The sequence below is a fragment of the Mustela nigripes genome, chromosome 10 (genome assembly GCF_022355385.1).
Source record: "Mustela nigripes isolate SB6536 chromosome 10, MUSNIG.SB6536, whole genome shotgun sequence".
NCBI lineage: Eukaryota > Metazoa > Chordata > Mammalia > Carnivora > Mustelidae > Mustela > Mustela nigripes.
Genome location: NC_081566.1, coordinates 14,397,208 through 14,424,245, shown reverse-complemented (window position 1 = coordinate 14,424,245; position 27,038 = coordinate 14,397,208). Strand labels below are relative to the sequence as shown.

Genomic DNA, 27,038 nt, shown 5'->3' with positions numbered 1-27,038 from the left:
CACGCCCCCTTTATTGCTGAATTTTAAAATATTTTTGTCATATACGAAAAGGGAAAGAGAACACCCCCATCAGCATCTTTCCAATATAAATGGTCAATTTAACATTGAAATAAATGCACAAATACTCATTTTACAAGTCTGCTTATTTAGCATAGATATGCATTTTTATTAGTAAAATTACATTTGAAAATGGTATCTATTGCTATTTTTTAACACAAGTGTGAGAATATTTATACATTTCTGTGATGTCCTTTTGATGACTTAAATTATTACAAAGTTGGACTTGCTGCAAAAGGAGGAATTGCCACATTTTAGAAATCGATATGTGGACCAGTAAGCTGACTTAGGCAAGGGTAAATAACATCTCTGGTCTCAGTCTTCTTCTGTTCCAATCTGCCAAAATAATACTCCAAATGCCTAAGGAAACTTTAACATACACCATTTATGAATCATGTTTCTTATGCAAATTAAAGAAAAAAAGATAAATCAAGGGAAAACTGGCATCAATCAAAATACAGGAGGAAAGAGCAGTACCTTTTCTGCATATGAACTTCCATTGTTTCTTGAGGACCCATAAAAAAAGAGAATATCCTTCCTTGCATTTCATAAAAGGCACTTGACATATTTTGTGACTTACTACCTAGTGAGGCTAGCCCCAAATTTTGTGTAAATATAAGATGTTGAATCTTTGTGCTTACAGTTAACATTTTATGAAGAAAATGAAAATATTTTTTTCACACAGGGTTTATCTAATATTAAACTTCACGTTTGCTTAACAGAGCACATCTTCACAATAACAGGGTCTATTGCCAAAGGCAGCGTGCAGAGTGTTTGGAACAGCTCCCATCTCTTTCGGTTCACCTGTAAAAACATCTACGTGCTCCCTAGGACTGCATCTGTGGCTAGTTTTAAAGAATGACTATCCATGCAAATAGGCATAATTTCAGCATGAAATAACCTGTAAAAATCAAGAAAATGCTCAATGCTTAGATGACAGTGTGTGGATTTTTAATTCTTTTTTTTTTTTTTTTTTTTAAGCAACAAAGATTTCATCCTGCATTCCTTATTCCTGGTCTCTATATGAAGATACAGCATTTTTTTTTTTTAAAAGACTGTTTTAGAGTATCATGCATGTGATAGAATGTTTCTCCATATTTTTCATACGCTTAAAAATGAAATACTTTTTGTATGCCCCAGGATAAAATTTCCTGAAGTCGGGATGGAAACAGATCTTAAGAACTTCAATGCAGGTTTCAAAATCGGTTTCAGAACGATTTGGAACCCTCACACATCAGTAATAAAACTGCATTCAGGAATACAAAAATGCAATGACCAAATATTTCTCTGACATATTAGATCTGATAAATCGGGTGTAACGATCAGATGAGAAAAAGAAAAAGACCAAGACAAACAAGAAAAGGGATAAATTATTTCAAAGCCCAGGAAGACTTGCACGTGGGGGGTAGGTCTTTGCAAGGAGGACTATTTTGTGTGTCTATCAGCTCTCCAGAAATAGAGTTCATCGCCATTATTTAAAAATTTTACCTTTTTTTCTTTTTGTGGGCAAATCCTTTTCTCTTTAATATCACCTGAAAAACACACGAATCTCCAATCAAAACCTTGAACAAACTTTCTGCAGTCTTTTTCTTCCTCTATTCATCTTAGTCTAGATTTTTCTCCTACCCGTCCTCCTACCCAGGGGAAGAGCATTTCTGCAACTGAGGCTCAGAAATGACAGGCTGGTGTAAGGGATGAGCACAAGGTCGTGCCCAGGCATCCTTCCTTTCCCAACTGCCATTTACCTCTGTGTCCACTGCACTTCCTCTCAGCCAGCCTAGGTATCAACAGCTGCATCCCTGCCTCATACCCAAGCCAAGAAGAGGGCTGTGCTCTTCCTAAGGTGCAAAGACACGATACTCTCATCTTTGGTGGATGGTTAAGTGTGAATTAAACACCCTTGTTGGGTCTTTCAAGAAGAGAACATCCTGTTACTTCCTTCAAATTCACCAAACTAAACTGATTCTTGCAATCCTCTTTTAACTAGTCATCATTTTTAGATTAGGTAACAATCTGTTATCTGTTTTAGGCTAAGAGAATTTAAACACTTTTAGGTCTTATAAAATGTTCAGCTGAGATATAACCAACAAGACAACACAAACGGGAAAAATTGTATATTCCACACTAAGATAAGGCATTCTACTAATAGGCACAAGTCACTACATCTCTCCATAGAGCTAAGACCTAAAACTAAAACTTAGAACTAAAGGTATCGTAGTAGTACACATGAGGACCATAACCCATGGAGGCAACAGAGATGAAGCCATTATAACTGCTTGACGTAATACTTCATTAGCATCTTGATTCATAAACAAGATCTCTATGTGAACACATACACCACTCGAGAAAATGCATTGTTACGTGACGCTAATAGAAATTAAATCACTCACAAACACTCTTAAAGGCGCTTCCATGGATTTCCTAATTCGGAATTTAGAGACTGCTATGCACTGACTTTACCACTGATACCATCCTGTCCATTAAGATGTTTAGAAATTCCCGTATTTCTCAACATCCTTACTAAGCCACAAGGTTTCAACTACAATTATTATCGACTCTTATTATATTTTAATCTTAACATTAATTTTGAGTTTAACCAGATAATATGAAACCTTTTGATCAGAACTTGTGAACACCTATATCAGCAAGTCTGCAGAAAAAATTACTGGTATAGAATTTGAACCCAAACAGATCATCATTTGGATACACATATTGTATTCCTATAAACTCCTCTGTGATTGGTATGAAAACCTAGACAGAATAGTTCTATTTTTAAATATTTTGCCATACATTTGGTATACAAATGCTTTACTAATTCTTATACAATGAATATCTTGACAGAGCAGATTCCTCCCAGAAAAAGATAAGAACACACATCCGGGTATAATCAAGTCAGATTATAACTACTCCAAAAGACTCATTAAGATCTGAATCATCTGAAGAATGTCAGATGATCTAACATGGGGACTCCTAAGGAACCTGGTGGCTTCGTGTTAGAAAAGAATTTTCAGTGAAGAATTTCAAAGGAACACTGCAGTGTGTGAAGGAGAAAGTGGTTAAGTGCTCTACTTTAATAAAGAAGTTATTTGGGGGAGGGGAGCTCAACTTTTACTGTATCTATCTGGAGTCCAGATTCTGGACAAAGAAGTGTTCATTATGGTAATTATCCAAACAGTTCAGACAAATCTTTTATGAGACAGGGGGAGTGTAAGGTTGGCATGGTTTCCTGTTTGGATCCCTTAGATTATCTGTCTTTGTTGATGAAATTATTTGAAGAAATTTCTCAAGCCTACGCTTTATTTCCTATAGAAAACCGGCTTTGAATGGGCCTCTAACTTACTTGGGCCAACCTGGTTATGAAATTTCAAGTGGAATATCACTAACAAAGAACATTATAAATCCACCTAAAATTCAGTCATTCAAGGGGGGAAGAAAAGATCAGATGGTTAGACGGAGGGACTCTCCTCCAACACCACCAAATCACTAAGCTGCCCTCCTCACTGTATTCAAGAGTTCATTTCTGCTAATTAGCAACTTGCCCTTCGGAGATGTTTCTGCTTATTGTAAGGTTAAGAAAGCGTTTTATGTTTAGCCTGAAGAACCCACTTGATACAAGTTAATACTTCAATTAACTAAGATTGTATTGTCAAATCTTATATCAGGCTTCAAATTTTCCGATCATAAGAGAGTCCTCAAATCACAGCCATTTCACTGAAAATGCCTCCATCCTATCAGAAATTCCACACATTTTCCACCTGCACAATGAGCACAGAGTATTTTCTGAGACATGCCAAAAATATTCACTTGTACTTACTTAAAAAGCAGTAATTCACCAAATTACTAAATAAATGATCTCAAGGCAAAACACTTACGCTTTTTTTCTTTTCGTGGAACACTGAAACACTCTAAATGTTCTTTGAAGCATTAGAGTACACTAGGCGGTTAGGTTTGAGAAATTCCTCACGTATATGTCCTTTCCAGTTTATACAGGTACTTAATTAGAATCCAATTATAATAACATGTCACACACAATCCATCTTCATATCATAAAACCACTAACATTTTATAATTTCTTTGTTAATCCTAAACCTAAAAATTCCTTATATTAGAAAATACAAGACAATCCCTTAACTGATACAAGAAATTCATGAAAAAGGCCTATTTGCACTTTGAACAAATAAAGAGCAACCCTGGCAGCTAGCTTATGTTTTAAGATTGCAAGGGCTCCTTACAGAGGAACCATGCTAGGAAATGAATAAAGTGAGAACAAAGATGCATGTTACGTATGCATGACTTTTTTTTCCCACAAGGTGGTGATTAAACTAAACAGAATTCTGCATAATGGACCCATAAAAAATATCAGTAAGTACCCAGCGCAGATAATCCCCATTAAAAATAGAGCGAATGGACATATCCATAGATGACACGAAAGAACTTCCAAAGAATCCAAGGAAAAGTATTGGGGGAGGGACTTGAATGTGTTAAGGCTAAAGAGCAAATACACAGGCTATTGCATTTTCGTGAAACAGTGATCACCACCCAAACAGCAAAACCAACCGAGAAAACCATTCGCCCTGTAATCTATTTCTATGGCACACAAGAAGGAGCCTGCTTCAAGAAAAACTTTAAAAGTTAAGTTTGAATCATCCAGCCATAGTGCTTACATTGAATTCTCAGTATCTGCCTGCAACATCAAGCCTCGGGCCTTACCTTCCCCTATTTTACCATTATATAAACAAGTCCACGTTGTAGCATATGCACAGGTTAACCTGAACGCTCCCCTCTTCCCTGCTCACCACACACAGCCCATTCCATTCTGAAAATACTCAGAAGTTCTTGCAAGAAACTCTTCAGAGAGCCGACTGCTTGCATCTTGCATCCAACAGAAACAAACAGTTACCTCTCACGTACTTGAGATTTTCCTTCTCCATCCAAGTAATAACTAGGACATCTGGCACATATCTGGTACAATGACAGGCTCATTCTACTTTATGAGAGTATTTAACATCGGACTTGAAAGACTTTGTGCACGTACCTATTCTTTCTGGGCAGGGAGAAAGCACGCTAAAAAGATAAGCTTTAACAACAGTAACACTTTCAAATGACTTTTGGTATCCTGGCAGTTACACACACCACCCGTGGCTGCTTAAAACACACAAGCACACAAAAGACAGCTCTCCCCCACCCCCCTCCGGCACCGCAGACCTGGGAGATAGGCATAAAGCAGAGAGGGGAGCAAAAGGAAAGTCAATCTCCGTCCACCTGCTGCCTGAGTTGGGGGTGCTTTCCGCTGCCTGGCAGACAGAAGTCTGAGACACAGCCTCAGCCGCAGTCTGCCAACATCCTTAAGAAAAATAAACAAACACAAACCAACTCGCCCCCCCCACCCCCCCAAGCAAAGAACTCCCACGGCAGGGCTCAAAACGTTAACAACAGCCTGGTTCCCATTAGCCCGGACAATCCTATTAACCGGGGCGCCCATAAATTCATAAACCTCGGGAAGCCTGGAGCACACATTGTGGTCTGGAACTGCACAGACACACACAGACACAGAGGAAATTTGCACCTGTCTTTCTTGACACAACACACCTGTCAGGCCCTGCCCATGCACAGCACTCTACTAATAGACCTCTGCCTACCTAGTTTAGGAAAGGAAATTATTTTTTTGTAAGGGAGGTTATAGGTGGGAGGGAAGGAGGGTGGGAGGGAGGGGCTGAGGGAAGGGGGGGGGGCAGAGGGGAAGAGGGAGAGAGAACAAGACACTTACAGCCTTGACTTTGAGAGAAGGCCACCCTGTGCTTGCACTGTTTTTATAAGCTCAAGGAGACAACACAGACCTTCTTGGAAAAATAAAAACAAGCAGGTGAGTTCCCAGCCTTCCCCCAGGCGGAGTAGGGTTCTGGATTGCCAAGAACAGCAGTTTCACACTCCAACCGGCCTCCTTGGGCTATTTAAGACGGTCGCCCAACCCCTCCTCCTCCTCTTTCTCTACCAGCCTGGAGGGCTCTCAACTTCCGAAAAGAGCTGAGAAGTGGCGGGAGAAGGAAGGGGGAGTCTCGCTGGAAAGCGACTCCCTTCAGCCATTCCACGCCCCCCACCCGAACTCCAAGCCACACTTCTCACCAACATTCAGCTTCAGCAGGAGTAAGCGGCTAGCCCGCCAGAAGAACCGACAACTTGCTAAACTGGACTTTGGTGATGTCTCCCTGCCAACGCCCCCCCCCCACCCCCCTCCTCCTCCTTCTAGTCTGTTCGGCCAAGATAGCGGCTCTTCCCGCCCTCCTCACCCTTCTTCCCAGTCACAGTCCCCCTCACCTCTGTTCTCCTCCCTCCCGAGCCCTCCGAACTGGGGCAGAACCGCAGGTACCACCCAGACAAGACCAGATCCGAGCAGCCCGCCAGCGCAGACTGCCAGCGAGCGCGGAGAGAGTCCTCGCGTCGCGCATCCGCAGCGGGAGAACATCCCCTACCCCCACCCGCACCGCGACCGCTCGGGCCCCCCGCGGCGCTCGCCCCCCCCCCCCATCCCTGCACAACCCCACCTCCCGAGGCTCCTGCGCCGCCTTACCCAACTCAACTTGACCTAGCCCTGGCTCCTCGGAGCTCGGGAGAGGGGCGCCGCGCGGGTTTCCCGGGACCATCTCTCCACCGCTCCAACCCCGATTTCAACATTTCGGCTACGACAGCGTTTGGCGAGCAAAGTCACAGAGCGCCCTCCTCCTCCGCCCTCTCCCCTCCTCCCTACTCCCCAGCCCTCCGCAGGGGTTAAAAAGGAGAAGTGAAAGGTATGCAAATGACAAGCAAATTGGAAGAGCCTGGAAGAAAGGCAGCTATAATAAACAAGACAAAGAGAAAGGACGAGGGGACCAGCACCGGAGTTTTAGCCGGGGGAGACGGGGAGGATGAGGCTTGGCGGAAAGCGGGGATCCAGGCGAACAAAAAGCGACCCGGTCCCCCTCGCGGTCCTCTCTCCCGAGGAGGCAGGGCAGGAGAAAGAAGGAAAGGAAGCAGACGCCTCCTCACAGCCCAGAAACAGTACACAAAAGGTGACAAGATCAGCGACAAGTCCAGCCGTATCAGCCCCCCCCCCCCCCCATCGCCACCACCACCCCAGCCACCAGCAGGAAAGAGAAAGAAATAAAAGCCAAGCGGATCACTTACTCTTAGGAACTGGGAGGAGCGGAGCGCTGAGTTCCACGGAGGCTCCTGCTTAGAAACTGTTTAGAGCCTATTTTATGACGCTTCATTCAAATAACACCATTTTCTCCTGGGGAAAAAAAAAATGTTTACACGGGTATGAGTAATGGGAGCCTCTTTTCTTTTCTTCCCATTCAAGAACAAGCCAGGACAAGTGATTCTGGAAAAGGGGAGGGGACTGGCGAGGGGGAGCGGATACTTACGCGGTGCAGAGGGCAGGGGGACCGAGCGCGGTTCGCCGGCAGGGAGAGGAGCACACGCGCGCGCACACACGCGGCGGTGTCTCGCGGGGGATGGATGTGATAATTGGACCCGGGCCGGTGAGTGTGCGCGAGCGGGGCGAGCGGGGCGAGCGGGGCGACGGAGCGGGGACGGAGGGAAGGGTGGGAGGGGGCAGGAGAGGAGAGCAGAGCAGAGGGGAAGAGAGGGAAGAAGAGGAGGCAGAGGAGAGCAGGGAGGAGCGGAGAGCGCGCCGCGGAGGCGAGAGCCGCGGCGGAGAGGGGCCGCGCGGGGCGGGAGCGGGCGGCCCGGCGAGAGCTCTTTTGCGCCGCGGCGCTTCCCCGGCTGCAATGGTGTATGATTTCAGAGCGCTCCCTCAGCTGAGGGCTCCGCTCCACAACAAGATTTACTTTAAGACACAGCTGAAGGAAACAGGAAGACTGCACGTCACAGTCTGACTGACGTACCCGGCCCCAGCACCCAATCGCGAGGCGCCTTCGGATTCAAGGGGGGATAGAGAGGCAAGAGAACTTGGGAGGAAAAAAAATATATATAAAAGGGGTGGGGGTGAGGGGCTGGGAAGAGAGGAGGGGAGAGGGGCCCCGCGCTCCCCCTCCCCCCGCCTCCATCCCCGGCCCCCACCCCCGCCCCCGCCCTGCCACCGCTTCGGGGCGACGGGATCGCCGCGCCGGGGCCGGAGCGAGCCATCTGCGGGCACTGTGCAAAGCGGGCGACGGCGCGAGCGGCGCTCGGCTCACACTAGCTCGTCCAGGACGCAGGTCCTTCCCCCCCCCCCCCGCCCCCCGCCCCCCCCCCCCCCCCACACCCCCACCCCCCTTCCTTCCCCAGATACGGCTGATCCAGTGCCCCGAGTGGCCGAGCGTGGAGCGGACTTGGGTGGAGGAAGGCACGGAAAAGTGTACTGGAGAAAAAGTGGGGCTTTAGGGGTGGGGTGGTCTAGGAGGAGGGAGCGGGGTAGCTCCAATCGTTCCACCTTTTAAATGATCATAGATAGTATCAAGAATACATGTCACCCTTGCTTCCTTTTAAAGGCGAGGTGGACAATAAAATACAGGTAGGTTTGAGATTAAAATCATGGGTGCCAGAGGTTTCCCTTGGGCTCCGCTGCATCTGGTAGCCGACCAGTATTGGCTGACTTCCAGTTAATCTCCCGTCAAAATTATTAGGAATATGAGTATTTGCCCTTGGTTATTTGGGTTGTAGAAACAGCAGCCTTTTTTTTTTTTTCCTTTTTTTTTTGGCCGGGGTGGGGGGGGAGATCTTGCAAACATTACCTCGCAATTACCCCGCACTAACTCACTCACCCCAGAATGACCAAAGAGAGAGGTTTCATATAGGAATACACAGTTTTGACGCCTGGGTAACAAACTTTGAAGTTTATTAGGTAAGAAATTTCAAGCGCTTAAATTTCGGGCTTCCAACATAAAGCTATAGAAAATTCACTTTGGTTTGACATTTCTTGGATGAAAAATAACTGGCAAGATTTCTTTAGATAATGTGGCTCTTAAAGAGCTCCTTGGGGGTTTGCAACTTGCAAATGCTAAAGGGCATTTCTAGCGGCAGCCAGAACGTGTCTTTCACCGGGCACCGTAAACGCTTTTAATAAAGCAACTGTGTTTATGTCCTAAAGATCCTATAAAAGCCAGGACTTACAAGGGCTGTGAAGCAGAAACATTCATACCTAGTCGATTACACACTCAGTTTTTAGGTAGGATGGGGGCAAGTACTTTTTGTATGTTCCTCGAATTCAGGCAGATCAAAGGTTGAATGACTTTGGGACAACAGAGTGTTTATGAGCTATGTTAAAAGTACACTGGCAGACAACTACCACCATCTTCTGCAACACACACACACACACACACACACACACACAAACACCTCTTTCCTAGGACATTTACAAATTCAGCCTCAAATTCATCAGACTGTGAAGAAGTCTTCTCTTTGAATAAGAATAGAGATGATAACATGTCTGAGACTATACCCTGTAGGAAACTTTTGGCACGGGATTCAAACATTGAAAAGAAGGGGGAAAAAATCAAGCTGGCCAGGGTAGGTGTCAGGGATAAGAAAAGACACTTGCTTGAGCATCCCCAGCCTTCATTCCTCCCCTTCCGCCACCCCCAGACATTCCCTCCACACCATTAGGGAAACCACACAGACGCACACAAACACACCACTCACACTTAGAATGATCGGCTATTGTATCAAGTGTTGTAACCGGGATGTGACCATTTAGGCTGGGAACAGTAATAATCTATCAACGTGCCCATTAGATACAGGATGGAATAATGCTTCTATTGGTTGGGTCCTTTCGAGGTAAGCGGGTGTATTGAGCGAGGAAATGTGCGTTCTGTGAATGGATCAAGGCTACTTCCTTTCTTCTTTTCCGTCCTATTATTTTCTTTAAGTATCCCAGTTTGTACATATGTTAGCGCCAGCCCACAAATAAACGGGTAGGAGTCAAAGATATATGCCCTCCACACCTTAAAACCATCTGCTCAGTTTGACATTTAAAAGGAAGGAGGGCAGGGAAGGAGGAGGAGGGGGGAGGGGGGAGAAACGGAGCCCAGGGACAGAAAAGATTCAGAATCTGGAAGGAAATGGCTTGAACTTTAGCCCACAAGTTATGTCAATTGCACCTAGCGCTCGGATGCACGTTTTGCACACTCTACGCCCCGGAACTGGCGGCAGGAAAAGTTCCCTGCGAACCCCAGGAACCCTTCTGCCACTCCCGGGGGAAGGCAGGCCTGAATGGAAGTCGGGGTAACCCGCCTGGCAGACAAGGAAGCTCCCCCACCCCCCCGCCGACGCAGCGGAGGCTCGCGGCTCGCTGCGCTCTGCCGCGGCAGTTCGCAGCCCGCATTAGGGCGCAGGAGCGGCTGGTTGAAATAGGAGCGCGCGCGACGCCGGGTGAGCGAGCTCGGTCCGCAGCCCAGCTCCGTGAGCTACGTACGCGGCGCCCTGTCCTGTCCCCTGCCGTCGGGGCGACGTACAGGCCGGGCTCCTGGCAGCCTCTCTTGCCCAAGCTGCGGCGCTCTCCCAGGTCTTGGGCCGCCCAAGAGCAAGGCGTGAGGCCCGAGCCCCCTATCTCCGGCGACTCCCGGTTTGTTTTCTGATAGGGGAGAAGCGATCGGTCAGGTCGGAGCCGAGAAGTCGCCTAGATATTGGCTCCATCTCTGCAACCAGGGGCCAAGCCTAGGGTCAACCCCTTCCTCCGCCCATTGGCAACACAACCCCAATAACTTTAAAGTTAACACAAGTTCTGACCGGTCTTCCAACAAATCTCATCCACGCACACTGCATTTACTTATTTATGGGAAGGGGGTCTGCAGTGAGTTCTTAGTCAAACTCCTGCAGTTACCACTTAATGCATCTGGTCCTGGGTTAAACACACGTTGCTTTGACGATTCTTCGGTGTATTTCAGCCCCTCTCCACCGTTCTTTCTTAAAGCCCTTAGACGAAGGAAGGAGGGAAGAGGGCACATAAGGAATTTAAAACCTTACAAAGGACCGTCATCAGATCCAAAACAAATCAATTCTGGGAATTTCAACTGGATCCGGTACAGAGGCCAACGTGAGCGTGGATTTCGGGAGAAAGATGCTGAAGATCCCTACCTGGACACACAAATACACAGAAAACCATCCACTCTCCACCACCGCCACCACCCAAAGAGGAGAAGAAAAAGAAAGAAAAACCAAGTCCAGGGTGCAGGCCGGCCTGCTTCCGGCTGTCGAAGGGCTGACTGACCGCCATTCTCTCATCCCCCACCCCCCTCTATCCCCTGTGTCCAGTGTGACTCCAAGCCCAACCTGGATCTGTTCTGAATGGGGGGGGGGGGGGGGTAGAAATGCCACAAGATCAGTAGCAAGTAGCAGCTGCCACGTTTCTCTCTTGGGAACCCCACTGCTTGAAGCCTCCCCAGTGATGTTTGTTTAACCAACAGCTTTCAAAGTAAACAGAGGCCAGGCGCTCCAAAGAAGTTGAAATATAACCCTTATAAGAATTAGGGGGCCGGAGTGCTGGCGGAAAAAGTAATTTTTTTTTAAGTAATAAAGCTTCCATTCCAAATAGGGGTCCACCACAATGCCTAAAGGAAACTAGAATTGTCATAAAAATATACATTCATCGAAAGGATTCATTACAATCAAGTGACCTCCAAGAAAAGCACCCTTCGTCCACACGCGCGCGCGCACACACACACACACACACACACACACAGAGACACACACACCTGTGAGGCTGGTTGTCAGTGAGGGAAGGGGCACATTACTAACTTGATTTTGGGGAAGTGGGCGAAAACAATCGAAGGGAGGTACATTCCCTGCCCGGGAGTAGAAAAGAGTAGGCTTGGAGCTCTGCGCCGCCAACCCTGGCTTTGCCTCAGGCACCGAACTTTCCAATATCAAGATATTAACAGATGGTGGTGAGCACATGGAGGGCTGTTACTTACATAATCCAGCCACTCCGCCCGGCCGCGGAGCCCGGCAAGGCGTCCTCCAGGCCGCGCGCGCGCCTCCCGAGGGGTGCTGTTGCCCCCCTCCCCCGAAATAACGTGCCTTTCTCCAACCCCGCCCGGATCTTTGGGGGCCAGGTTTTGGGGAGGTCGTGCTTTCAGAAAAACTATTCGCATCGATCGGGCTGTGCTTTACCTTCTTCAGTCCACAGTAGTAAAGAAGCTGGAGACCCAAGGGCAGAGGGAAGCGGAGGGACGCTCTCGGGGAGACCCGGACGCTCTCCCCCGGGATCTGGGGGGACCAGGGAGTGGAATGTTCGCAATTTACATCCCTCCTTCTTTGGCTCAGATTAGCAGGTCCTTCCCAGTCCCTGAAATACAAAGGCAGGCTCGCGGCCGCAGCCGAGGGGGAGCGGGGTGGGGTGAGGGTGTGAGTGCGAGGGGACGCCTCTGCACGCGGGGGCGCAGTGGGCAAAGTTACGCGGAGCCGCCGGGCACCGCGACGCTCCCGAGCTTCTGCAGGGTTTCAGGCGCCGCCGGTCGCGCGCGGGGAGTCCCTTCAGGCTGTGCGGCCGCCCGCTGCCTTCGCGGCCCCCGCCGCGGCCCCCGCCGCCTCCCCCGCGGCCCGGTCCCTCCCGGTGTGCCTTGTGTACCTCCGCCCGCGTGTCGGGGGACGCGTGTGTGTGCCGAGCCTCTCCCTGGCGGCGCCTCCGGCCGCCGAAACCCGTGAGGAACACGCCTGCGTGGGTTGGAAAAGTTTCGGGTTGGGAGGGAAGCCTGCGAATCGCCTCTCCTGGGCCCCGGCGGGAGCGGGGCTGCCCGGCCCGCGGCTTCCTCCCGGTCTCCTCCTCCCTCCCGGCCCTTCCTTCCTCGCCGCGGCCCCGCGCGAGGTGTCGCGGCCTCTCGGCCCGGAGTCCGCGAGCGCGAGATGCTGCGGCGGCGGCCGGGCACTCCGAGCAGAGGGCACGCCCCTCCGGCCGGCTCGGGCCCTCGGGGGTCCCGCTCGCCCCGCCGGGGCCCCGCGGCCCTCGCCTCCTCCCGGGCCGCCGCGGGGCCGGAGCCCTGCTCGGCTGGCCCGCGCTGGGCGCACGCCGGGCGCAGAGGGCAGCCACCTGCTCCCCGCGCCGCGCGGGGCAAGGACCGTCGGACGCAGCCGGGCCGGAGCTGCCCCGCGGCCCAACCCCCGCCCCGCCCGCCGCCCGCCGCCCGCCGCCCGCCTGTTGCTGCGGGGGCCGTTCCCGCGGCGGCGCGCCCGCACCGGGGGCCGCGCTCCACCTGGCCCAGGGGGGCCTCTCCGGGGACCCAAGGAGGGGTGGGGGCTTTTGCAGGGATGGAAACCTCCCCTCCTGTCCACTCCCTTTCTTTTGTCAATTAATCTAAGGATATCTGGTCGTTACTCCAGCTTTTTTCTTTGGTCTTTCGACTCCAGGGTGTGAATTCCCAGGAGGTGCTCGATTTTTGATGGGTTTTGGGGATTTGGGGACTTCCTGTCCATCTTACTGGGCCTCTATGCAGGAGCGGGTAGAGATAAATAGGTGTAGGCCAGGCACAGAGAAGGAAGCTCCCAGTTTGGATTTATTTGGGGGAAGAGAGAGAGAAACTCTGGGAAGTTGCATTTTGTTTAAATTAGAGCAAGACAAAGTTGAAAGCCAGATTTCTCTAATTTTTCTGGTGATATTTCTTTTATGAAGTATCTAAGTGTCTGTTTGTCATCATTTTAAGATCAAAAGGAAAATCCATATGCTGCAGAGTTTTTCAAAATTGCTATTTAAATATGTTTTAAATGTTTTATCCAACGCGGAGATGACTGCTCAGAGGCAAGACCGGTGACAGGGATAGCGGGTTGGTTTGATGTGGAGCAGCGGTTCCCCAGAGTGGAAAGTAATCAGGAATCACCAAGGGAGCTTTTCAAAAAACAAAGATTTCTGGGCCCATCCCGGCTAGGCAATCAGTGGGAGGACCTGGGCGTCTGGGGGGTCATGCTGTGTTTCCAATTACTGCTCAGTTACTGATTCTGCAACCTTAGGTGTGTTACTTAATCTGTCTGAGCCTCAGTTCTTTTCATCTGTTAAGTGGGGATAATATCCAGCTTACAGAGTTATAGAGAGTAAAATTGTTCAACGTATGACTGGAGCCAAGGGAACCTATTTTCTCTACAAGTGTGTGCTCTACACATGCGCACTGATCTTACTGATCTAGTCTCCTTTTATACAGAACGCCCCGCCCCAATATTTTGATGAAGCTAACCGGAGGGTCATTTGATAGGTACACATAGGCACATTTTAGCATATGCTTAGCTGCAACTTTGAGCCATTTTTGTGCACACATCTCATCTTTTAGGGCATAAACAGTAGAATTAGTGCATGTTTGGAAGCTAGGCTCTCTGCTCTTGGACTTAGGCCTGTCCATCCTGGCAGACAGAAATCATTCAGTGATCTGAAGTCTGCTCCTCTCACCTTCCCTGCTTTATAGATGGCAGACGTTTCTTACGGAAGCTGCCCATCAGACCAATGAAACCACAAGACAAAAAGTTCTATTCAAGAAGGGAACAACAAGAAGGAAAAAAAAGGTCAACAATCCTAGGTAAAAAAAGACAAATGTGTATCATCTATGGTATGTTTTTACATGTCTGATGAACAATTCCCCCAAATCTGGGTAAGGTAAACTACAACCCTTCCTGAAATTATTTTCAAAGCAATGAACACAAGCACACCCCAACATCCTTACGAGGGGGCCCAGCCAAAGATTGCTGCCAGAAGGCAAAGAAAGATAGGCAGGAAGATGTCAGCCCCCGCTGTGGTTCTGCAGTAGTGTGAGAGGAAGAAAGCCAGAGAAGGGGAATGGGCTGAATGAGCAGAGAAACATCAAGAAGGGTGACCGTTTTAGAACTGGAGAAGGCTGTGAGTAGCTAATTATACATCCCCAAAAAGGTATTTGCTGGTACCCTCCAAAAGCTTGAGATAAGTAATCAGGGTGTTTCCTGGGCCGGGATAAGGGACAGATGGCCAGCTTGGGGCATCTGTGGGCCCAGTCCCTAGTGAATGACCCCAGGGGTTGGGAGGAGGCACTCTCTGAGTGACAGGGAGGTCAAGCATCACCCCTAGATGCCTGTCTTCCTAGGGTTTGTGGATATCTCTGGGCAAATGTGGAAGATTCGTGCTCTCTGGACCTCAGGGAAATGGCTGTGACTCTAGGGGACAAAACAAAGAACCTCAAGACAAACACAGAGAAACACACATCTGGGGCCAAGCTGCAGGCAGGCAGGTGGCACTGACTTCTTACTCCCTGGGTAGAAGGAGTCCTTTGGCCTGTCCTTGAGATCCTGGTGGAGAGGTGGGGGGAGGAGGGGGCAAGGGGCAGAGGCTGAGGGAGTATAGTGTGGGGTGATGGGCAGAATTTGGAGGGGTGGGGGGGAAGTGAGGGTGGGAGGGGGGTGGTCGGGGGTCAGGAGAGAAGGTAGGTGTATGCACCGCAGAACCCAAGTTGGAGAGGTCCTGGGGTTCAAGGGAGCAGAGTTAAGGGGAGAGAGCAGCCAGTGCGGGGCGGCGGTGGGGGGGGGGGTGTGTGTGCCCGTGACTGGAAAGAGGCAAGGAGCACCAGTTCCCCTGCAAGGCAGCTCACTGAGGCCTGAATGGTGCATGGAAGTGTGTCTGGAGGGCTGAAGGGGAGGCAGCAGAAAAGGTCTGGAGGCCAAGGGTGACCTTTGCTCAAGGGAGGATGAAAGGTACAGTGACTGGGCTTCCTCAGGCCCTCACTAGCCAGCTGAGACTTAGGAACCCCCTGGCTGGCTTGACAGGGAAGCCCTGGGACCCTGCTTCAGGGCTGACTCAGGCCGGGTGTGGCACCCTGGGGCCTCCCCCCGAGGGTGTGGGAGCTGGCAGGTGTACAGTGGGGGGTACCCTGTTCCCTGCTCCCTTTTTCCTCTGTAGGCAGAGCCCTTTGCCCCCAGCAGGGCCTCCCTTCCTGGACCCCATTCCTACTGTAGGCCTAGTGTTGCTCCCCATGCCCCAGGTCCCCTGGGCCTTCTCCTTTTCCCGCACAGATAAAGCACTCTCACCCCCCAATCTCCTCCGTGCTGATCTGATGGTAGTGCCTGGGGGAGCGTGCAGAAGGCAGGAGGGGTGCATAACCCAAAGTGGACTCTAAGAAAATGGAATAACACAATTCAACAGACAGCTGATGTTCACAACGCCGTGCTGAGAACGTCAGTTGGTGACCCCAGTGAGGGAGCAGAGTGGACTGGAGGGTTTGGGGTGTTAGTCAACATGGGTGGATAGTTCTATGTTTGAATACATCAGTTTCTGAAACTTAGGAGCACAAGTCTAGAAGATTCTGGATGAGGGGCAAAAGTGGCCACACCTCCTCCTCTCTGTATCCCATCGTGTTTGAGTGAGAATTCAGAAAGAAGCAAATAGATGTGGTTATAAGCAATGATGGACAATTCAGCATTTCTAGAGCACTTCCAGTGTTATAACTGGGCCCGAGGCTCTACACCATGCTGCCATTTTTAAATTCTAAAATCCTGTCGATGGTGAGACACACTCAATTTAAAGATGGCCTTTGAGAGAAAAAACAAAACATGATGACCCTGAAATGTACCAGGGATTGTAAGACACACTGATTTCAGGAACATAATACAGTAAGAAAAAGTGAAACTTAGAAGGGTAGAAACAAAGTATATTAAGGGCAGTTCTCTCAAGAGCCCTGCTAAGAATTATCCCCACTGTAAGGATGAATAGACTGAGGCTGGGGAAGGTTTCACCACTTGCTCAAGGCCACAAAGCTGGCAATTTTCAGTCAGAATTAGCACCCAGGTTTGCCTGTGGTCAGAGCTGGAACAGTTTCTCCCAGGGCACATAACCCCGGCAAGACTGGGCTTCGTCAGCTTTTTCTAGCCCCAGTTCCACATCTCGACCCTTTTACCATCAACGCCCCCTCCCCCACCCTCTAAGCTATGGAGATTTCCATGAGGAGCAAGTAATTCATTGGGGAGAAAAGGTACAAAATAGTCAAATGACATTCTTCAGATTCAAATAGAGTCTTTAAAAGGGTAAAAACCATGCATGCCAGGTTTTGCCGTGCACTGCAGGAAGTCGATGAATTCAAGGATCCCTGTATTGCTGAAAATAGAATTGTAAAAAATAAAAGGGGTGGGGGGAGAAAGTGAACGAAACTAATCCTATTAAACGTGGTAGCATGTTTTTGTGGCACGCAGGGAGAGATTAAGCACAGGAAAGGGGATAAGTACTGCTTCAGTTTCACTAAACTAATGTGACAACTTGTCATTGGAAATCTTTGCAGCTTGTTAGTAGATGACTAGCTGATTCAGAAGTGTTTTCTATCATTCCCTTTGTGTCTCCTGTGAGGTTTTTTTTTTTTTTTTAATTTTCTTTCTTTTCCTGTTTCTTTCTTACCCACGCTGCTCTATTTTGCTTTTTAATCCTTCGTGTCTCCTTCAAGTCAAAACATTTAGCTTGCTCTAATCAAGATTTGGTTTTGAAGATGCCCTTTGACCTCCAGGGGCCCAGAGAAGCCCCCTGAGGGGACTACCCTCCATCCCCAGCCCAGCGTAGGTCAGTCCTGTGGGTGCAAAACGCGGGCTTCCGGGGCAACACTCTGATTTCGAAGATTTTATTTTTCAACCATCCTCCCCCTCTCCACTTCCTCCTTGAGTTCTTTTCTTGTTTTAATCTTTTATGCTCTCCTGTTCGCCTTTCACTTCCGGGCTTCTGATTTTTTTTCTTTCCCTCACTTTCCCTTTCTCTGCTCTTTTCTTTCTTCCCTCACCTGCTCACTTTCTCCATCTGCTCTTTTATTTCTTTTCCCTTTTCCACACACCCCAGTAACTCTCTTATTCGAGAGATCGAATCGAACAGATAAGACTGTGAGATTCATAGAGGAAAGTTGTGGCTCCTTCACTGTGGTTGCCACATTGAAGTAACTGCTGCTTGAGGGGGCAGTGTCCTGGGGAGGAGGGTGTCCAGGGCCCATCCCAGATGGGGAACAAAAGGCTGATCTCAGTCAAAAGGAAGCAAGAACTTTAGGCTCGGTCACTGCCTTTCCAAAGCAGGTGGTTAGCATGTTTGGAAATGTGGCCTCCGGCCCTCTCTCTCTTGCTTTGGCATGGCTCTCCCACCTTCCTCCTCCCTCCCCCGCTCCAACTTTCCCCACTGGCTTACCACCAGAGGCGAGATGTTGAGTCAATGGAAAAACAACATTCGCCAACATTAAAGGGAGACTGTTTGGAAAAGGAAGGCCCTGCTGAGGTGCAGAGGAAGTCTGTGTATTAACACGGGCCACCTCTTATCTGGGGCAGCTGGGCCCGAGCTGCCTGGGCTGGTCCCCAGGCTTTGCCAAGAGGCCTTCAGCAGAGAGGACAGGCCGCCTTGCAGACTGGGGGGCTGATCCTCATCCAGGACCCGAGCATCCCAGCATTTTAGAGACAAAAAGGCCTTGCTTTTCTCCCAGAGGCTTCATGGGGAAACCTGCCCCAATAAGCAAAGTCTTGCAAAATAATAATAATAATAATAATAATAATAATAATTATAAAATAAAAAGCAGCAGTTCTCAGGGCTTTTATACCTGGACTTAGACCCAGGCCCTCTTGTTTCCAGTCCTTTCCAAGACTCTCAAGCCCTGTAAGGACTGGCCATTCTGATCTGAATGTGATTTATGGGGAAAAACAAGCTAAAGTGACCCAAAGGAGAATTAAGAAAGAAACAACAATCAACACAAAAAAACACGTGGGTAAGTGGGTAAGGGCGCACTGGCTCTAAATTGCTTACCGTTAAGTCTTGAGCCAGGTCCCGATGGAAAGATAAGGGCAATCTTTAATCAGTCAATAATTAACCGAAGCTCCATGAATGGTCCAGTCAACCAAGTCCTGCTGACACCTTCAGAACCCTGCTTCAGTGGGAGGGTTAGCTGGAAGCTTTTGACAGACCCCCACTCATGGATCACCCTAAGAGGGGTAAAGTTATGCCTGGACCTGCCAGAGAAACCATTTGGTCAATTTCTGCAGATTTCACTTTTCACTCTCCCCATCTCTCCACCAGGATCTCAAGCACAGGCCACAGTGCCCCTTCTGTGTTGTGCATAAAACAGTCTGGAGATCCATTCTGGTTCCAGGTCAGTTTGAAGCAAATCCCAGATGTGATCTGCTCGTGGCTGCCCCAGTTTTCCTAGAGGACCATATCTCTTCTTCCCTGCTTTGCTCATCATAGTAATTTGCTCATTTTTGTAGTTTGTTCCCAGTGTCTGTAGGTATTTCTAGTCTCAGTTTCTCAATGTCCACATTTCTTAATTTGTGATAAAAGCAGAAACGCTTCTGAAGTGATCAGCAACCAGATAGCCCTACCAAAGCATGAAAATAATTTTTGAGTTTTAAATAAGTAGACGATGAAAAGACTAATAAATATTAATTTTTGTCTTTCTGGTAGATCATGTTCTTTTCACTTCCAACAGACACAAATTTTTAGGAGAGGCTTAAGTCCTAAATGGTTTTTTTTTTTTTTTTAAAGTTTTTTTTTTTTTATTCGACAGACAGAGATCACAAGTGGGCAAAGAGGCAGGGGGTGGGGGGGGGGGGGGGTGGACGCAGGGTCCCTGCTGAGCAGAAAGCCTGATGCGGGGCTCCATCCCAGGACCCTGGGATCATGACCTGAGCTGAAAGCAGAGGCCTTACCCACTGAACCACCCAGGCGCTCCTGTAAATGGTTTTTAATTTCATTTTTTTGTTTTTGCTTTGCTTTGTTCTATACAACATCTAGTGTGTTATGATACACTTTTAGTTACACTATTAGATGAGAAAAAAAACAGCGTATTAAGTGTGGTTTGAATTTTTCCTAAAGTTAAGCTGTAGGTCATGACAGGGTGACAGTCCTTGAAGTGTTCTCCTAATTTCGTCTACTCAAGCCATTTAAGAAATCTGTTCTTTTAGACACGGGGGGGGGGGGGGGTGGGGGATGGGGGGATGGGATATAAGAATGTGGCTTGATAATGAATCCATCTCCATCCCCCAAATAACAAAAACTGAATGTTTGGCTACTAAGGTATCAGTGATGTTCTTCCTACATTGTCAAAGATGGTTCATCCATTTACACTTCTGTTGGTTCCCCAGCTCTGCCTCTGTCATCACCAACACATCATTCTCCTCCCCTAATAGAACTCAGTAGTCTGGGTGCTCAATTAATCGTTGGCTGCTTGGGGGAGTTGCCAATGAGTGGAAATTCTGCCAATGATCTGTGACACCCTTTTCAACAAACATTAATTGAACGACATTTCTTTTTTCCCCAAACCATCCATCTGTCCTTTCTTATGCAACTTCTGAGTTTCAAAAGGGTAGAAGGCAAGCTTTCTTTTGGTCACACATTTGACCCAAGAGGGCAATCTATGAATTTAAAAAAAATGTAAGCAAACTACAGTCTTATAAATAAGTTTATGAGAGTCATCTTTTTTTTTTTTAATTTTATTTATTTATTTGACAGAGATCACCAGTAGGCAGAGAGACAGGAAGAGAGAGAAAGGGAAGCAGGCTCCCTGCTGAGCAGAGAGCCCAATGTGGGGCTTGATCCCAGGACCCTGAGATCATGACCTGAGCTGAAGACAGGCTTAACCCACTGAGCCACCCAGGCACCCCCAAGATTCATCATCTTGAAGCAACATGTTAAATATAAAACCAATTAGACCCAGCCTTCTTTTCTGTTTGCCGATTAAAATTTCTTGCTCTCATGAAAGCAGTTAGTAAATGGCTAGATTCAATGTTGCTGTGATCATTCGGGGGTACAAGTGGGAATGGGAAGGGTAAGAAGAAAAACAGATTTTTTTTTTTAAAACTAGTCACTAAATTCGTAGGTAAACAAATCTAGGACCCAGTTTTCTTGGGGTTTCTGTTAACTTTTTATTGTTTTATAATATGGAAAAGTATTATCTTGCCTGTAAGAATGCTGTTAAGTGAAGCAGAGGACATAAATCAAGTTGCTGTGTGGTCATGTTGCTTGGATATTAAAATGAGATTTTAAAGAATGAAACTGGAGTCTATTTTTCAACAGGTGGAAAGGTATTTATAATTACACTAATAATTTTTGAATATCATATTAATGAAGATAGGGAGACATAGACCTTGACATCTGCATGTTGAGTTACATTCACTGTGAGAAAAAATGTTGTCGAGAATTTCTTAAGAAAAAGAAAAATCAATCTCCATCAATGAGCAATATTTTTCTCCCCAAGGGATATTGATTTGAACATTGACTTCACAATGGGTGAGTTATTTCCCTCAGACCCCCTATTATGAATTGTTCAGTGACATGTCTTTTATGAGCTAATAAACAGGTTGTTTCTAGTGTAGCAATCTCGTCGTGGAGATTCCAACTTCTGAGTTGTGATTGGTTGGGAATAGTTTAGCTTTTGTATGTGAAGTATTTCTACAGGGTATATTCCAAGTTTAAAAACCAATATCTCCCCTCTTCCTTTTTAAATGAAATAAAGCTCTTTCTATACTTCTGAGGGAAAAATCAGGGGGCAGTGAATAATTCCCTTTGCTGTTTGCTCCTACCACGCGGCCTCTCAGCTTGTGCGTGGACCCATGACTCATGCGTAGTCATACACATGTCTTCACGATTCCCTTTTCTCTCTTTATGTCATGGCACAATATTGGCATCTCTAATTTTGAAAATAAACCAGATTTTCAATTTACCAGAGAAACCAGTACGTAAAGGACCACCGCAGTGGGTGGAAGCAGAGGAAAGGGTAGATGGTGTTGAATTTTTGTCAACATGAATGCTCACTCTTCAATTTATCTGTTAGGGTGTGTGTATAATGTATTTTCTTAATGAGCTTCTTAAAGGGCGAATTTAGAATTTATATGAGATCGCCTTTGGGTTTATTCATCCATCCATTTATTCTTGAACAAATATTAATTTACCGCCACATCCTGTGCCAAACACCGTGCTCAGCATTGATGATAATGATAAGTCAGACCCATCTGAGGCAGTCACAGGGTGGCTGGGAAGACATTAGGTCAGAGAGTTATGAATACATGTTGACACGAAACACTTTAGGAGCCCCGAGGCTTAGCTTCAGGGAAGCAGGGAGTATCAAGGAAGCCTTCAGGGAGAAGGTGAGCATAAGCCCAGTTAATTAATCAGACCATGGGCTGAGGAGAGGAACAGAAGTGCGTTCCCTGTTGCACCGTGAGAGAAATCTTAAGCAAGTCGCCACACCTCTCTGAGCCTTAGTTTCCTTGTCTGCCAACTGGGCGTAATAATACTTGCCTTATGAGATTGTCGTGGAGATTAAATGAGAATGCATGAAAAGCTTCAACACTGTGCACAAAGTAGGCACTCCATCAGCGTTTGCGGCAGAGCTGTAAGGAAATGATGTCATAACGCACTCTAATATTAATCCAACAAGTATTTATTGGGCACCGATTGGGTGTGTTGTGTCCTGGTGCTGGGTCCCAGGTGAGACACCATGATGGTGGGGTGAGGGACAGGATGGCGGGCGGCACGTACGTGTCACTGAGGAGACACACTGCTTCTGTGCTTGGCGACCTGGACGTGGGCTCTTGCAGTGGGGTTCAGAGCCTCCCGGGGGGAGGCCTGGAGGAGGAAGAGGAGCCAACCTTTGTCCTGCCAGACCAGGAAGGGCCAGATGTGGCTGTGGTGGCCTCAACACAGGCAGAGGACAGGCAGACTTGTTCTTGTGTGATTCCTAAGTTTCCTTTAGTTTTCTTGGGTGCTCACTGGCTCTCTGTAGCTAGATTACAGTCCCTTAAAAACCAAAACAAACCAAATCAAGACTCCCATCTGTTAGCTGTGGCCTGTTATAATGTGGCACCTCTGGTATACACCCAGGAGACATGACTAGGTCTTCATACTTCCCTCTTCTAAGCATGCTGAAAACTCCAGTTGTTTCTTAGGCCCAGTCAGTTTCAGAGGGCTCAGATTTAAATGCTTGCTTTTGTGCTTATTAGAGAGATTCATGAATTGGGAATTGTGATCGTGTCACTGCCTAAAACTCTTCGCACTGCTCTTAGGATAAAGTCCAAAATCCTGAATGTGCCTGACAAGACTTTGCATAATCTGGCTTCTGTCCTGGGCTCCCGCCTCATCTCCTGGAACTGCCCGTCCTCCCCGCGTCTCCACATCCCTGGCCTTGCTCCTGCTGCTTCCCTGCCCGCCAGCGCCCCTGTACAGGCGGCTGCCCACGCGCGTGCGCACAAGGTCTCCCCAACCCTTCCTCCGGACGGACTCCCCACCTTAGGGGACCACTTCAAAGTATTTGCTCAGGAAGGGCCTCCCTCATTTCCCAAGTTAGACACTTGAATGATACAGGCTCATATCAGCTAGAGTTTTCTTTTATTCTGCTCACCATAATTGCAATAAATTATTACAACGTAAGCTTTATTCATCCAACAAATATTCTTTGAGCCCTTGATGTGGCCTAGATGTCGGGAATGCCACACAGACAGACAGAGTCTCTGTCCGTGGAGCTCGTGAGCGAGGCAGTGAGTGAGAGGTGCCTACAGATGGGGTATGGTATCAGGCTGTGTTGAAAACTCTGGAAAATAGTTAAGCCGGGTACGGGGGCAGAGCGGGCTGAAGGTAAGTTGGGAAGGATAAGAGGGCAAGCTTCTGGCTGTCCTGTTCAGTGCAGAATTCCCAATGGCCAACACAATGCCCGGCATCTGGAAAGTACCTGACGAAGAACTGCTGAATGAAAATCAGGTTGGTTCCAGTAGACCAGAAGGAGTGAAGGGCTGAAGAAGGCTAATAGAGCAATGCTTGCTTCTCTCCAAGTTCCGTGACTGTGTCTGGGAAGATGTCATCTTGCCAGCTCACCCCGCTTTTGTTAGGAATCCACATCCAACCTAACTTCCTGCTGAAGCTGACTATAATCACACCTTTGGGGTGGTAACATTGCACAGGTTCTTCCTTAATTGCCACGGGCCAAATAGCAACTGGTTGGTGAATGAAATGTTTATGCTTTGAAGAATTGGTGTTCTAATCGGTTTCTATTTATGCCAATGATCAACTATTTCTCAGTGAGGAGGAGGGGGATTTTTTTTTTTTTTTTTTTTTTTTTTTTTTTTTTTTTTTTTGTGATATCTGTGCATCTAAGTGACTAATGAAGTCAATCTGGGCTTGGCAGATTTTGCCACAACTTGGACAGACGTGGCGCTCATGATGGTGTGTTACTTCTCAGCTTGCTGGTTCCCTTGTTCCCATTGCAATGATCTCATTTTTGGCATTTTCCTTTCACAGCGTTATCTTCCCATTTTGCACGATGCTGCGGTGGGGCTCAGGCTAAAGGCACGGTCTGCCACTTCTCTTTCAACCAACCCTGTCTTAAAGACTATTCTGAAGACCAAACCTATTCCATTAGCTCTATTTTGTTTTAATTTGGGTGGAATGGTGGAGGTGGGGAATTCATGCTCTCACAGGTTGTTGTTTTTTTTTTTTCTCTACTTTGGAGAGAACTGGACCTTGGGGCTCAGTGTGACTTAAGAGTCAGACTAATTGGGTCCGTTCTCTTGTCTTGGTTTTAAAAAAGAACTGCACAGCAGAAAGGAAGTGCACGATCGGGATGGTTCCCATGTTCTTCTGTGAACCCAGCACACCTTTCCTATGGTGTGGTCACCTGGCCCCACTTCTCCCATAAAGCAGTGTCTTTCCCTGCCCCAGGGGCCCTTTCTGGTTCTGCACCTTTATATATAGGAGCCCATTGCTTTGTTTGTACCACTCTTTTGACAGAAAAAACCCCAAAGTCCATTCTGTAAGTTCATTTTGGCTCCAGTCTCCACGGTTTTAGTCTGTCCCACCCCTTTCCCTCTGTGCATCACACTGTTTATCTCCACAACCAGATCCCAGACTCCCCAACAGAGAGTCACATAGTTTGTATCTACCATTAACTAGCTCCCCAACCACCCCGTGCTCTAACCAGAGGGTTTCCAGCAGTTGCTGCTCAGGGCTTTACGGGAGAGGAAGATTGGAAAGGAAAGGACTCTGTTCCCAGCTTCGCACTGTTTCCTTTAAGCTTACCAGTTTGTAATTATATATTTACTTATCTTTCTACGTATTGACTGCGCTCCCTTCCCTCAAGCTCTAAGCCTCATAAAGGCTAGAAAACGTGTCTGCTTTGTTGACCAAGGTATGCCTGATGCTGGCCAGAGCAAACATGTGTACTGAATCCCGGTGGAGGCCAGGAGTGAATGCAGAGGAGAGGAGCTTATTCCGGGCGGATTTTCACTTACCCTAAAGAAGTGAAATGAAAGCAAACTTTGGTGGTTTTGTTGAACTGTGGGCAAATCGGTATGGACAGAGAAATTCAATGAACTGTATTCAACAATTTTTGTTCCTGGGCTAGAATCACGAGACTAAGACCTGGGATTCTTGGTCCCACCTCTTTTGGGGCATTAAAAACCAGAACCAAAAACGAAAACATCAAGCCCAAACCTTGGCATATTACACCACCCAGATTTTTTTCTTTGTCTCAAAGAAGGCTCAGCTGAACAGCAGATTCCTGACCTAGCGCAACAATCACAAACTCCGACAACCTCAGCTGTCCCAGATGATGTCACAAAACCCTTAAGAATGCTCACTGCTGAGTTGGGCACAGGTCCAGCAAACACAATTCTTCCTGCCAGTTATTCAGGGTCTTTGACAGATTAGGTGGTCTTTTTTCTTCTGCTGCTGCTTCTTTTTTTTTTTTTTTCCTCCAACCTCTTAAAAGGCGGTTCAGTTTACCTCTAAGCAAGACATTAGCTCTGGCTGCCCCAAATAACATTTTAATTGAAGTCTCAGTCCAAACAAATGCCCAGCCTCTTTATTAACCCCAACAGTGTAATTTTTCAACCTAAGACTGATTCAGGGGGAAACTGTCTCACTTAAACTGCTACTCACTGGGACATGGCATTTTCCCTCAACCAGTCTCTTTTCTGACCTTGATTTGAACCTTAATCTCTTCTAATGATGTTTTCTTTATTAGCTGCTCACAGCCGTGGCACAAGACTAATTTTCCTGTTTTTAGACTCTCAGTTTACAGAGGTATTTCACTCCCCTTTTTTGCCCCCAAAAGTCACCAAGATTTCATGGACCTCTTTGGGAAAGGGAAGGGAATACCTATTTTGCACATTAGTTGTCTTTTTTTTTTTTTTTTTTAGTAAATTAAATAGCTGCTTTGCAAAATGTTCTGTAGAATTTTAGATTGTATTTTTTGAGGCACATTCAAGTTTAGGTACAAAGAAATCATACTCTGAATTGTCAGAAAAACCTGAAAAAAAAAAAAACCCACCCTTTTAAATGATTACAAAAGATTTTTCGTCAATAGCCTGGTCCACACTTATAAAGTGAAAACTAAGGCTATTATCTGAGTAATTCAGGCAAAAACAATATGTTTTTATTAGAGACCTCTAATCTTTTGGGGGAGATCTGAATTATCCAGATAATTGCTGCAATTCCTTTCTTCATTTTTACACTTAAACATAATCAATGAGTACTGACAGAGAAAATTTTTCCTTCGTTACACCTTCCCATTATTTGATACTGGTAAAATGATCCAAATTAAGAAGAAAAAAAGCGCACCCTTTTCAATAACAATGAAAAAAAAAAAGTGTTTCTCTATTTGGAGTATACCTTAATATAGCAGAACTATGTAGGTAGAAAAACAGTGCTTATGATCATGTGCTCAATTAGATTTATTATAGGTTTTTGTACTTTTTGGCATTAGCGTGGAAGCATATTGGTTATTATTTTTTATAACCTAATTGGAGGCTTTGTATCTAGTTATCCCTCTGTTCTCAGCTTAATACAATAGTTTGTTGATTGCAAAAATTACATTCTGTGACTTTAAAGTCCTAGAACTAGGATTGCCATTGAAAGTTGGGGATTCAGCCTGGTGTTTGGAGGGCAGCGACCATGTGCCCTCTGGGTGAGAGGAGGTGGGCAGCTGGGAACAATTGTCTGTCCCCCGCGGTGTTCAATGGCATTAGCAGCGTGTTGGCACGATAAACTTTGCCTTCATTTCGCTGGCTCAAACAATTAGTGGGATTGAATCAGAGTTCTACTAGATCATAGTTTATTATATGTT

At 47.2% G+C, this 27,038-nt stretch overlaps 2 protein-coding genes and 1 pseudogene across 8 annotated transcripts in view; 1 reads left to right on the top strand and 2 right to left on the bottom strand.

Annotated features, from left to right (window-relative positions):
* PROX1 (prospero homeobox 1) overlaps positions 1-7,573 on the bottom strand; it is a 52,406-nt gene extending 44,833 nt beyond the window's left edge. For 2 of the 7 annotated variants that reach the window (XM_059412682.1, XM_059412689.1), the window contains exons 1-3: positions 7,458-7,573; positions 7,219-7,324; positions 1,546-1,589 (exon numbers count right to left, since the gene is read on the bottom strand). The gene's annotated coding sequence lies outside the window, so the exon portion shown is untranslated. The other 5 variants (XM_059412683.1, XM_059412684.1, XM_059412685.1 and 2 more) reach the window with 5 other exon arrangements.
* An 867-nt stretch (positions 7,574-8,440) lies between these two features.
* LOC132026324 (collagen alpha-1(II) chain-like) lies at positions 8,441-13,443 on the bottom strand. Its single transcript, XM_059414233.1, has 4 exons — positions 13,346-13,443; positions 12,602-13,240; positions 12,145-12,319; positions 8,441-10,947 (listed from the first exon to the last, which is right to left on the bottom strand). Exons 1-4 carry the CDS (start codon positions 13,441-13,443, stop codon positions 10,879-10,881), a joined length of 981 nt encoding a protein of 326 aa, XP_059270216.1. The 3' UTR covers positions 8,441-10,878.
* A 9,001-nt stretch (positions 13,444-22,444) lies between these two features.
* Positions 22,445-27,038, top strand: part of LOC132026323 (uncharacterized) — a 130,288-nt pseudogene continuing 125,694 nt past the window's right edge.

Excerpts from the sequence above, each read along its gene's own strand:
- LOC132026324 (XM_059414233.1), bottom strand. The coding sequence starts at position 13,443 with ATGGACAGGAAGTCCCCAAATCCCCAAAACCCATCAAAAATCGAGCAC. Across the intron at positions 13,241-13,345 it reads GACCAAAGAAAAAAGCTGGA|AGGCCCCCCTGGGCCAGGTG; the intron begins GTAACGACCAGA and ends GGGTCCCCGGAG. Across the intron at positions 12,320-12,601 it reads CCCCCGACACGCGGGCGGAG|GGACTGGGAAGGACCTGCTA; the intron begins GTACACAAGGCA and ends TTTGTATTTCAG.